General features: G+C 39.9%; 1 protein-coding gene across 2 annotated transcripts in view; it reads left to right on the top strand.

The window, feature by feature from the left end:
* pde4ba (phosphodiesterase 4B, cAMP-specific a) overlaps positions 1 to 13061 on the top strand; it is a 151900-nt gene that overhangs the window by 42173 nt on the left and 96666 nt on the right. Inside the window, exon 1 of one of the 2 annotated variants that reach the window (XM_079351283.1) lies at positions 765 to 1724. The exons of the other annotated variant lie outside the window; for it this stretch is intronic. Within the exon in view, the coding sequence (XP_079207409.1) occupies positions 1501 to 1724 (224 nt within the window). The 5' untranslated portion in view covers positions 765 to 1500. Of the gene's footprint in view, positions 1 to 764; positions 1725 to 13061 lie in introns of those variants that run through there. 2 annotated transcript variants of the gene reach the window in all.

The raw sequence follows: 13061 nt of genomic DNA, 5'->3' as shown, positions 1-13061 counted from the left end.
TAAGTATGAGGAAAAAGAGAAGGAAGAATGTTGATTTATCTGCTTGACTTGTTGGACACATCTTTGGATGCTGTGAAGCATACAGTATAAATGGACACTGGCCGTCCTTTCTGATGATTATTTTTTCTGTATATCATCTTGTTCAGTTGTAATGTATATATTATATTCATGTAAACAAAAATACCTGTCATATTTTGGTGGGTTTACAGCATTGTGTTAAAAATGACTATAGCCACTTTTGGGCAGCTTAAGGGTCTTAAGGATGCAAATGGGTACTTAAATCATTCAGTAAATCGAGATGTCGAGTAAGATGAGTCCAAGCTAAGTTGATGTGCTTGTGTTACTGGATATCCAGGTTAGCAAAATTAGAGATCTTTATGTGAATCCTGCCTTGTGAGAAGATGTTTAAGTCATCCCCTTTTCTTGAGACTCCATGTGAGTCAGTTGACCTTTGAGCATGGTGTGTATGTCTCCTCACTAAGACAATAAGTGTTTTGCCTCCATAATAAATTTGCAATTTTTTCTTGGCCTGCACTCATGGATTGCCTTCTAATCTAAAGGTCACAACATCGTGAGCAACATTACCACAAATCCGCTCTAAACAAAAAATAAATAATGAATCTGACAACCTGTTACTGTGCCTGCCTGCCTGTCGTCACCACAACCAGCAGCCAATCCTGGACAGGAGGGGGCGTGGCTTTCACTCGCTGCGTGCCAGCTCTCAGCTGCTTGTGTATATTCTGAATGAAACAGCAAGTGAAGCATTAGTGCTGTGCCGTGCTCCACTCACTGCTCTGTGTGCAGAGGGAAGAGGGGGTGGGGGGTCTGACTCGAGGCATTGGGCATAGTGGGAGTCACTCTGTGCCACACCAGGAGTGCCTTTATGGGGGGAGGTGGGGGGTTGTTTGCAGAGAGCGGAGGTCAGTCAGGCAGAGGTTGATGGAGGGAGAAGAAGACAGGAGGAGGCAGAGAGCAGTTTTCAGCCTCTTCTGAATGTTTCATAAGGGAGATCCTCCAACATCAAGTCGCCTGGATGGACGGAAGGAAAGAAAGAGTGGGCACTGAGGTGAGGGAGTGACAAAGAGACACGCAAAAAAAGGACGAAGAACGGATGAGAGAGAAGCAGTGTTGAGGGGAGGAATCTCTCTCTCTAGCAAGGAGCTGGATGTGACCCTGCAGAGGGTAAAGCCCCTCTGAAAGGAAAGAGGGGACGAGGGCACGACTGCTGGCTGGATAATCCCTAAACCCATGAAGAGTAGAGAAAAGGGGAGGATAAGACCGCAAGCAGGCAACACATACAGCAATCAAGGTATGTGTGTGCTGGACTCTTCCTAGTTGGATGTTTGCCGGTGAGGTCCTCTCAATATTTCTGCATCATCATCCCATCCCTGTATGAACTTCTCTGTTTCTGGATAATGACAGAAGAGATTAAAAGCATCTGATGTGACTGAAATTTGACAAAACAAGGGGGCAGGATTTGAAAACTAAACGGAAAGTCTGATGTCATCCAACGAGCTGAGCATTGAGATGGACTCCTGCATCCGGACGTTCAAGGAGCACATGCACCTGGAGCTGGAGCCTCCCAAAATCCCAGGTGTGATGGGAGGGAAGAGGGGCGCCACGTCCCCTAAACTGTCCCCCAGAAGCTCTCCGCGCCTTTTCCGAAAGCTGATGGTCAACAAGAGCATCAGACAGAGGCGGCGCTTCACTGTGGCCCACACCTGGTAAGACCTGTCACTTGGGGGGGGGGGGGAAAGACTGAAAACAGGAGATGAACAGAAAAGAGGCGAGAGAGAAACATGCACAAGGGTTGAGGGATGTGAAAGAGGATTAAAGATAAGATGGAGAGGATGTGGATGGAACGAGGAATCTGAAGTCTAAATGGGGAATTAATTGATGGGGAATGAAGAAATTGGGAGATTGGGAAAGATGGGAAGTAATAATGTGTAGTTTGGGGAAGAAAAAGAAGAGTCATTTGAAAGGGATTAAAGCTAAATGATTGATAGAGGAATTGTGTAAGAAGGCAGGTAGCAGCGAAATTAACAAGGGTAAAGAGAACATGTGGGGGAAAGGGGGTTTAAAAAGGTACAGAAAATTAGAAATATGAAGAAAAAAAAAATTCTGGAAATAAAACCAGACTGATGACATGATAAATGAGGTCAACATTAAGGAAAAGGGCTGCTGTCTGGTGGTTTGTCACCAGGTTAGAGGATTACATAATGGGCTAAAATGACATTCGGTTAACTCCCCTGTCCTCCATTTTGCTGTTGTGTATCTCTGTGTTAGGCTAAGATTGGGTTTTGGAAGAGTCCTTATTTTGTATGGCTGCAGTGGTGTTAAGGGAGTGTTAGATGGGATATGAAACTGGTTGCTCTTAACCTTTTTTGGTTCACCAACCTGGATGGTCTTAATGTCTACAGCACAAAACAAGCTTTACAAAATAAGAAATACACGGCAACATTGAAAATATAGAGTCTGGCTAATTTCTCATTTTTGTGTTGTCATTCACGTTGATGCGAGTCCTCTTGGCACTTTTCCTAGAGGAAGCTAAAGAGTCTGACTTTTTCAGTTTAACAAGATCACAGGGTCACATTTGCTGTAAACATCTTTTCTATCTTATTAGCTGCATCCTTTTGTACCCCATCCCCCTCCCATTTCTGACCTAATATTTCTTACAGCAGTTAGGCACTACGGTAGATAGGGAGGGAGGGTTACTTATGTTATGCAATGTATGGATTAGAGGTGAGGAGAGGAGCTGCTGTGATTGGACTACCAAAGCTCAAGGTGACCCTTGTCCATAAAACAAACAGCTGTTGAAGTCAATTTGCTGAGGACTAGGTTTGCTTTGTTGTCTTGTGTTCTTTCAGGTTTGTGAAGGTGAAACATTAATGACAGATTTCTTACATGGGTAGCATGTATGCAGATGTGACTATATGATAAAACACAGTTACATTGGCTGATAAAATAACCTGTGTTGTAGAACAGGGAGGGAATGGAAATAAGTCTCGATATGAATCAGCTGCTCGATGTTGTGACGACATGCAGTGTTGTTGCAATGATTGAAAACAGATACATATGCAAATGTGTGTTTTTCTATTTTCGTATGCGCGTCATTATCATGCCTGTATATATTTTTTTGGTGCTATATCTTTTTGCATGCATTTCTTAATGCAATTGATGTTTCCTTCTCTTTTCTCCTTGGTTGTCTTGATCCCCTCCTCCCTCTACAGAAACAGAACAGGGACTCATGTCTGTTTATCTCCTCTCTCCCTATCGCTGTGTAGCCTATTTCTGAGCAGGCAGAGAGATTTGTTCGGGGGGTTGAGTGGGTAGAAGGGGCAAAATGCAAGAAAAAAACAACAAGGAAAACGGCTGTATTTAGAAATCATTAAAGGTATTATGAGTGTCCGATCTCCTTGCTTGCTCTCATAAGACCACACTTTATGGACTCAAGCCAGAGACATGACAACACCCATTACAGCCATTAACCGCCAGCCCAGCCCTGCCCAGCCCATTAACATCTATGTTCATGATAATACATTCTCATGTAAGACACTGAGGTCTGTTTGCTCATTCATTGTGATGCTGCAAGAGTGACAGGTAAGAAGCTAAAAATGGAAGATGGGGAGAGCAGACACAGCGAGAAAGAGCCCAGAGGGGAAAAAATCAGCAGTCGTCTCTGGAGGAGAGGAGAAAATTAAGCAGATAACAGCACTTGCTAACAAGTACCAGGTGTTTTAAACAGATATTTGCTGCTTATTTTTAATCAGGCACACAACAACGCAGGTTTAAATTAAGCAAAAAGATTAATCACTGCACTCATTCCTTTCATGCCAAGTCATTGTGCTGTGCCCCATCCTCCTCTCTTTCAACACATTTACCTGTCTTGGAATCAGGGTAATACGCCTCGTTTCTGGCCTAAATGTCTCCCAACTTGTGCCACACTGATGCAAAGTCACACAAATATAGATGATTAGTCTTTCCTTTTTTAACAGGACTAATGAGGGCAGTGTGTCAGATGAAAGTTCAACATGACGGTTTGTATAGTTATGAATCTACGGATAACAGACCCCAGCTCTGTTTGGCTTTTAGTGATTTTTGCACATTTAATTTTCGCTCAACTCTCTTCAGTGCACAGTGAATTCTGCTCTAAAACAAAATGATTACAAAAGATGACAAAGAGGCAGCCCCCCTGATGAAAACTAACTCTGAGTTCACCCTAGTCAAGATAAACGTGCACACAGACCTGAAGAAGAGAATATGTTGACAGACGATGTATCCAAGTACAATGTACAGGACGCTTTTTTTATCACAGCAGCACATTCAGCAACAGTATACAGCAGCTCTCAGTATCAGCTCCCGCTTCCTTGAGTAGCAGTCTTTGATATAACATCCGATACTTCCACTGCAACCATAAACATGTTGTCTGTCGTGGTGGCTGCCACGACACAACGTCCTGCTACAACTATTACATTAAGGATTTCTATCTTCAGATAACTTTTGGAAATATTTGAGGTAATGTAAGTACTCAACAAAAACACAACACAAAGGTTTTTAATTGATTTACATATCTTAGTGTAAAAATTCTACACATTGCATCTTTAAATTTATAGACTTGACAGATCTTTTGGATGATTGTTTGCTTTTGTGAAACAAAACACATGTACAGTATTATTAATACAATTATTGAGCCTCAAAGACTTTTCACTTTTTCAACACGCACAGGGACATTGATCTGTGTAGTTCTGCCTAAAGTATTAAACGCTGTTCTCAAATCCAGACTCTTGTCTGATCAGTTCTGTTTGCAAGCATTATTTGGCTTCGCTAGACTGATGGTGGGTGAACTCCTGACCTACTGGCTCTCAGACAATGGCTCTTCTGTTTGAGCTGTTCTGCTGCTGCCTCGTCTCCTTCTCTGTCTACCTCTTTCTTTCACGCTCTTTGGCTGCCTCTGTTTGTTTCCTTCCTAAGTAACACTTTTTTTTGTCTGCTTCTTTCTTTGCTGAACTTCCTCGTTTTTTGTCTACCTCTTTTTCATTGTATTTTTTTTTTAGTCTTTCTGTTTTTCTGTACCTTCAGACTCTCTGTTTTGTACTCCATAGCTCTACATGATGTAAGTTTCTGATGGTGAGCTGAGGCATTTAACCGTACACTCGCATGCACAAAAAGCACAGAGACGGAGAGGGAGGGCTGATGGACTGACATCAGAAGAAGAGAGAGAAAAAGGAAACAGGGAAAGTAAGAGATACTCCCCTGACATGTTTTCTTACAGATACAGTTTCTAAAGTTGTTAAGATATTAATACCACTATTTTGAATCCTGCTTGTATTTTAAGGAAATCAGCCAGAACACATGATGATATAATGGAATCAGTATCAGGAGGAACATTGGGTCAGAACACCTACAGCAGGACCGGAGTATTTTCATAACCTTTTTGAATATTAGTGTCAATATGAAATACTGTAGTATCACAACAAGGTTAATGTGTTTACAAGATGGGGATTGTTATTTTAATTTATTTTGGTGGATTTATTAATATTAATTCTTCCTGTTTTATCAGTGTGTTTATCGATATCACTATCAATACTTTTCTATTGTTCTGCTTCTCTTTCCTCTTGTTAATATTGATTCAAAACATGTATGTATGTACGACATTAGGCTGTTTGACTAAAGATAAGCACACTTACATCTGAAATGTTAAACACTTGGCTGTTTATATGTACAGTTACAAAAGAAAGATTGCTCTTTTAGATTATGTTGAACATGACCTTCTCTCGTGTTGATGCCCATCAGGTACTTTGTAGTGGAATCAGGAGATAACAGAGAGAGCTGTAAAAGGACGGATAAAGCAGTGAAGGGCAGGAAAGGCTCAGGTTGTATGTGTTGAAGGACAGAAAAAGATAAACGTGAAAAATAGAACCAGATTTTTTTTTTCATCACTGAAGAGTCGAGAGCCCCCTTACACAGACGTTTTTTTACCTTGTCAAAGTCAACCTAAATATCAATCTTTCCACACTGTTTCGTCAAGCTCCTTGCCTGTTATTGATTTGTTTCTTTCCCCTCTTGTCTCTATGACTCACCCAAAATAGTCTCTGTCGATGTCAGGGAAGGCTTGACGTGATTATTGTTACTGCTGTAACCAGTGTGTTTGTGCCAACTGCTCATTTAAGTAAGAGACAAGGAGACAGACACAGAGACAAAAGAGGGATTATTTCATCGCAGAGGGAATCACTAAGATCTATACCATAGTATTGAAGCGTCAACCTTTGCCATGGTATTGGGATTATTGCACCAGGGAACAGTTCTCTAACTCTGAACAGATTTCAAGTATAAGCACAAATAGCTGGTTTGAAAATAGAAACATTTCAGCCATTTCATCATATTGTAAGATCAGTTATGGAAGCGTCAATATGCTGCTTAGAAAGAAAGCAGAGTACAATTAAATCAAATCAAAAACTATATGCTAGTAGAAAAGAGCCTTCCGTATGAAGTCCTTAATCCTGCTTTAGGACACCTAAATGGATTGTGTTATAACCGTGAGTGATTTAAAGCCAATGCATTCATTTAAAAGAAAAAAGAAAAAAAAAAAAGACATCAGCATCACTGCAGACTCCTCACACCCCGGACACAAACAGTTCAAGCTCTTCCCCTCTGGTAGGTGTGACAGATCACTGCACGCCAAAATAACCCAACATAAAAACAGGCTGATGAATGCTAACCAGTAACAGTTTCAGACCTGTCGCTGTGAAACACCGGTAACCCTGTTATCAAACACCCACTGTAAGTGTATGTTCAATATCTTCATCATGTAAATACTGTAACATTATCCTCTTCATCAATCTATGCATATTGCTTCTGTAAATGTCCTTAAAAACTCTACCTCATGTAAATGATAACATGTATTATCATGGTCATCTCGGCATGTTTGCACCCCTACACTTATATCTAATTTAGCCTTATATCTTTATATCAATATATCTTTATCTTTTTGCTTATATTATGTTTATATTTGTTGTTGGGGTTGTTGAACATTGAGAGCACAGTTTACACAAAAAGTTTACCCAAGCATATGTGGCCAATAAAGCTGATTCTGATTCATATCCTGTCAGTTGAAGTTCCTTTTTTTTACCTGAAGTATTAACTAAATTGATAAAATAAAAAGGTGGTATGTGGTCAGAAAAAAGACTTACAAGTAGAGCTGTTCTTAGCCAATGCATGCGAACCACGTTTTGAAAAGAGGATACACCAACATGTGCTCCTGTAGTTTTTAATGAGAGGAAGACTACCGGTACATGAAATAAAAACAGAGTGATTGAGGATGTTATGACACAAAGGCCATGCTGGAACATCTGGTGTTTGATAGTTTAACACTTAAACAAGCAGGGTGCTCTGGTGATGTCTTTGGCTTGAACTTCTATCAGTGTTCATCATAATTACATTGGAATTATAATACCAGCTGCAGCAAGGCACATTTATACAGGGGCTACTCACATACTTTCGAGTGACCTTCATCCTCGTATAAATTCTGTTCACTTTTCAGGATGGTTTGAAACTCCTGAGAGGGCTTGAATCAACAACAATCTATAAAGTAACACCACTCATATCTACGTCTCAACTTTTTATAATAAGAATCAAGACAGTCTTTCTTAGTAGAAATACAACTGCTATACCATTTGGTTTACTTGGATTGTGTTAAGTTTCATGTATTTAAATTGGTCAGGTTTTTCAATTTGAATCCATGTCCACCCGAAACAAGCACAGCTTTGTAACAGCCTTTTACTTGACTAGCCTTCCAACAACAAAATAGCCAACCACAAGAGCATCATCATTCGCATTTGAGTCACTGAGAAATCCGGTGATGATGGCAGTGATTCAGAGGTCTGGAACCAGGCTTCCTCTTCCTCCTCACTCCTCCTCTTCACTCTCACACTGCATGGTTCAGCTCCCCCGATCTCTCTCTCTCTATCAATCTCTATCCTGTGTCCCTGAACTGAACCAGCAGAGCAGAAAGTTAAGCACTACGGATGGCTGAAGGAGTGTGATTGTTGAGGCGCTTGTATATGCGTGCATTAGAGCGTTAACGTGTCTGTGCTTCGTTAGCTTGGCTACGGTTGAGATTCCAGGGAAACAAACTTGTGTCATGTTACGTGTGACATAATTCACGCCCTTTTACATGTTGACCGTGCAGGACACATGGCTTGTTGCACCGCTCTTATTAATTTCACAACTGCTTAATTATTGCATGACATATTCAGGATGTTTACATCGACTGTACATCCACTCTGAATCAAAAATCATTGACACCAAAAACGACTATTTTAATTACCTGAAGCTGTCTATTAGCTGCCTTGCATGCAGTGGTAAAGGCCTGATAAGAAGGTAAGTGTTTGTTTCCCTGGGATGTCCTAGTAGTTGCTTTAAGCTACTGTAAGGAACATACTGTACCATGTACTTACACAGCTGTCAGTTTGCATTTAACTGATGAGGTGTAATGCTTGTCACATCGCCCCTTTTGTACTTCACTCTATATCGACTTGCAATCCTTCAGACCTTTTAGTATATGGTGGACATGATGGAGGAACATAATGTTTTTTGTTTTTTTGCTTCAAATGTTTTGTTTTCATTTGACCTTTTTTAAGCATTGTGGAAACGTGGCAGGACTCATTATTGTACATGGAAATATAGTCTGATGCAGACAAAATCAGAGACAGTGATAACAGGAATGAACATAGTGTATTTACAATTCACTACAAGATTAAAAAGTAAGTGCTTTTATTTTGTTTAAATTCAAAGACCGCTCGAGGATAAGGAGCAGACATTTCTCTTTAAAAAAAAAATCTTGGCATCTCTTTCAATTTTAAATATCAATGTATTATCATCTTCTTCTCCATTTCACATGTCATCTTTATCGTCCTTCATGTTTGGTTTCATGCTATCCCCCACCACATTCGACTTTAGCATTGTCATTGCCTGAATTAGCAGTCGGTGAATCTTCTACTGGGGTGCGTATACACGCTGTGACAGGTCGTGAGATTTTGGCATCCTCTTATCAGTACCGTAAGTTTGTATCTATGTTTTTTATTTTGGGTAAAAAGGTGCTTCTTTTTTGTGATGTTTTAAGTAATACTGCTAACTTAACACCAAATGGATCTTCATCATCCATCGCTGAGCTCCTTCTGCTAACTCTGGATGGCAACGCGACTACCTGCATATTTTGTTGTTGCCAGTGTTGGACCAGCATTTTTCCTTGGGTCATGGAAAACGTTGCCTTGAACACCAGCATTCAGGCGATAATGGAAAACCAATTATATTCCATGCTCATCCTCTTCTTCTCTTCTCTATAACACCTCCATCCCCCGTCGCTCTTGCCTTGGAGCCTTGATGATAATGTGACATTTGTAATGGAATTTTGGATGCTGCGAGCCACAGACCTTTTTTTTGTGTGGCATTTTTCAAACTCTTAAGTAAGAGCTGACATTCAAGCATTTTGTACTGTAGGTTTCATAATTAAGCCTAAATCTATGCAGCTACATTGGAAATAGTTTGAAACTAGGATATCGTTCTTTTCTTTGGTTTTAATACTGATGTGCTTAGTGCATTATTAGTTTGAGCTATAAATGATGTCGCGTTCATAGAGACACATTCCATGTCAGATTGAGCAGAGAGAAACGTAGTAGCAGCAGGGGAAAAAGATGCACAAAGAACTGAAGCAATTAGTGGCATTTCAGTTCAGAGGATGACGTTTTTTTATTTAACGCTTTGAAAAGGACATGCATCTACTCATATGAGCCCATTTGTCTGGGCTATTAGGGCAGTGAGAGGGATTATTGCATTTTCTTTTAGTTTGATAGAGTATTTGTTACAAACCCTGGATACATTTTGGTCTGTTTGCATCCTGTTATCTTTCTTATGGGGAGTGTTGCTTTACCATCACCGAGTCCCAATGGTGCTGTATGTTTGTGTTTCTCTGACTGTATGTGTTTTGAGTGCCAGCTGTGTATTCTTTTCAGCCCTTTTTGAAGAGCACAAGCGTTCATTGATAGCATAAGCATTAAAGCACGTGCTCTGCCGCTTCTCTTCTTTTGAGAAGAAGTTATGATTATTATGTGCTTGATTGCGGTCTCTCACAAGGACATAAAGAAATGTGGCAGCATCCTTTTTTTTTTTTTAGGTGGTGACAATGTTCAGAGCTGCATTGTGTCCCATCTTATCCGATGAGTTTAAAATTGGAGTTGTTGCAGCACCTGAAGTTTTCAGAATTAGTAAAGTGGCATTTGTCATCACATTGACCTTGTGACCCACTAGACAGTTCACTTTGTCAAAAGATGTGAAACTTCATCTCCGACCTCATGATCAAACTTTTATCAAGAGGGTGAAAACTGTTTTGACAATTAAATAACACAGAGAGTCAACACAAGCAAATACAACTGTATCTGTAGCGCAGGTTTGAAACTGATGCAATTCCAGGCTTTTTAAGTATGTTCAAGAAATGCACCAAAACAGCAATTAACAAACAAACAAACACACACACACACACACACACACACACACACACACACACACACACACACACACACACACACACACCAATAGAAAAGTGGATGAACTATGGATAGTGAAAAAGATAATACTTGCTTTCAGTACGACTCAGTTAGATCTGTCGATTTTATGGTTGAATAGCTTTGTAATCTCCCTCCATTCAAATCAATGCTGGATTGAGGGTGGCGGTGTCCAACCATCACAGTTGGGCTGTCACTCCCGATCCACTGAGTGATCCCCCTGCTGTGTGAAGCTGGGAAAGGTTCCAGGGTTTGTCCTTTTTCTTTTACTAATGAACTGTCTGTCATTTTAGTACATGTGCAGCACTTTAAAGTCCTCCATGACAGTCTATCGCAGAATGTTTTCTTTTCTTATCACCATATTAAGATGACATGGCGTCACCTTCTTATTTTTGACAGCCACATTTTCACTCTTCCCTTCCAGTGGTTGTGAAAATCAGGTATAGATCATTTGGGTTACCTACAACATGATTCAAGAATAAGTTGGCAAAAATGGACTCAGCTGTAATACTAAGTATACTTTAAACTGAGGCTTCATACAGGGTTAAAATCGTAAATGCATCTCAGCAATCGCTTGGTGAAAGCTCCAGTGATGAGAATAGGAGTCTGAATTAAAAGGTGGCTAAGGAATGAGCAGGACATTGACTTTGGAAGAAAATACATTTGGAACAACATGAATACTGTTCGAAAACCTTAAGAGAGAAACAAAGAAATTCAGGTACAGAAAACAAAAGCATAAAGCTATGAAAACAATAAGCTCAAATCCATGCAGTCAATAATGAGAACAATCATCTGATTAAAACAAACACAGGTTTTGATTGCAGGATTAGCAGAATACTGTCCATGAAGAGATTTGAATGTGAGATTTATTGTTCACATTTCAGCAAAGTATCAAATCAACATGGAAACAGCATCTGTTCATTTTCTGGCTCCAATTCTCCAGATCTGAATCTATTGCACCGAATGCACTCTCTGAACTTCCTTCTGGCAACACATCCTCTTTTATGTTTTTCAAATTTGATTACTTTTAAACCTCTTTACATATTAATAAATAACATATTTATTCAAAGACAAAACAGTAACCGAGTAACTGGGAGTATAGTGAATGTAATTTATGACACAGTAGATCTGAATTTGAGGGGGGAAAAAAAGGGGAAAAAAGTGAATCTTGAACACATAACCAGCTAAGAAAAACAATCCCTCCAAACAAAATGGTTATAATGCTATTTGAAAAGCAAGACAGACCATCAAGAATAAAACTGGTAATTTTTCATAGAGTTGTTTTGAAAACTTGAAACTGCTACAATGAGGTAGATATCAGATGAAGAGAATAAAAGTATGCTGCAGAAAAAAGCCTTGTTGTGTTTTCTCCTCGAGAAACAGTATAATGTTTGATTGCAAGAAAGCACGATAAGATTGATATTAAAAAAAAACCCAACAACAGCAGTGGACTGAAGAGACGAGGTATCACTATGTTATAGACAACCATGGAAGTTAAAAACAAAATATCTGTGTAGAACCTCAGTCCCATGCTCTATATTAACACTGTGTCATATAACATCATTACTATCAATAAAACAAGTCAATGTAATATTTTTAACGGTCACCTTCATAGGCGTCACTTTATTTCTGTTCCATTCCTCTCTGTTATCTTTGCATGCAGTTGTGCATAGTTAGTGTGAGAGTAAGGGAGAGTAAGTATCTGTTGGATGTGTGTACACTGTACAGTATGGCCTAATCATTCCTATATGTGAGTGTGTGCATGTACAGCCCCCTGTCTTATTGACTTAGTGTCACCAAAGGCCTATGGGAAAAACCACCACCCACACACTCTCTGATATGCAGCCGAGATGCAGAGTGTGTGTGTGTGTGTGTGTGTGTGTGTGTGTGTGTGTGTGTCTGATGTGAACAAGTGTGGACTTGCAGAGAGGCTTGATGGTTTAGTGTTAGTTTGTGCTCCGGGATAAAAGGATTTGTGCGCTTGCTTTGTGTGTGTGTTTGAATGTTGTATTTTTGTGAGTGTGTTTGTTAGACAGGGAGAGAGAGAGAGAGAGAGAGAGAGAGAGAGAGAGATAAGGAGAAACTTTGGATATATTGGAGGGTATTGGCTCTCATTTTGTTCACTTTTGCTGTTATGGTGATGTTGTATGCCCAATCCTGAATCTTCACTAACTTACTTGCTTGTTTCCTTTTTGCCTGGTGGTGTCCATCTTAAAGGGATACTTCACCCATTTGCATGAAGCTTTGTATCATTAGAAATATGGTAGTAGTGTTGAATGGTCATGAATCCAGCCCTCATTTTGCCCTGAGACGAGAAAAATATGCTTTTCTTTGCTTGAAAGTTTTCTTCATGTGATGCAAAAAGCTAAAACTTCAAGGCAACGAAAAACATATTTTTCTCGTCTCAGGGCAAAATGAGGGTTGGATTCATGACCATTCAACACTACTACCATGTTTCTAATGATATGAAGCTTCATGTAAATGGGTGAAGTATCCCTTTAA

The sequence above is a fragment of the Symphodus melops genome, assembly GCF_947650265.1.
Source record: "Symphodus melops genome assembly, chromosome: 8".
Lineage (NCBI taxonomy): Eukaryota > Metazoa > Chordata > Actinopteri > Labriformes > Labridae > Symphodus > Symphodus melops.
The sequence above is the reverse complement of the archived record's forward strand: the minus strand, read 5'-3'. Positions and strand labels throughout refer to the sequence as shown.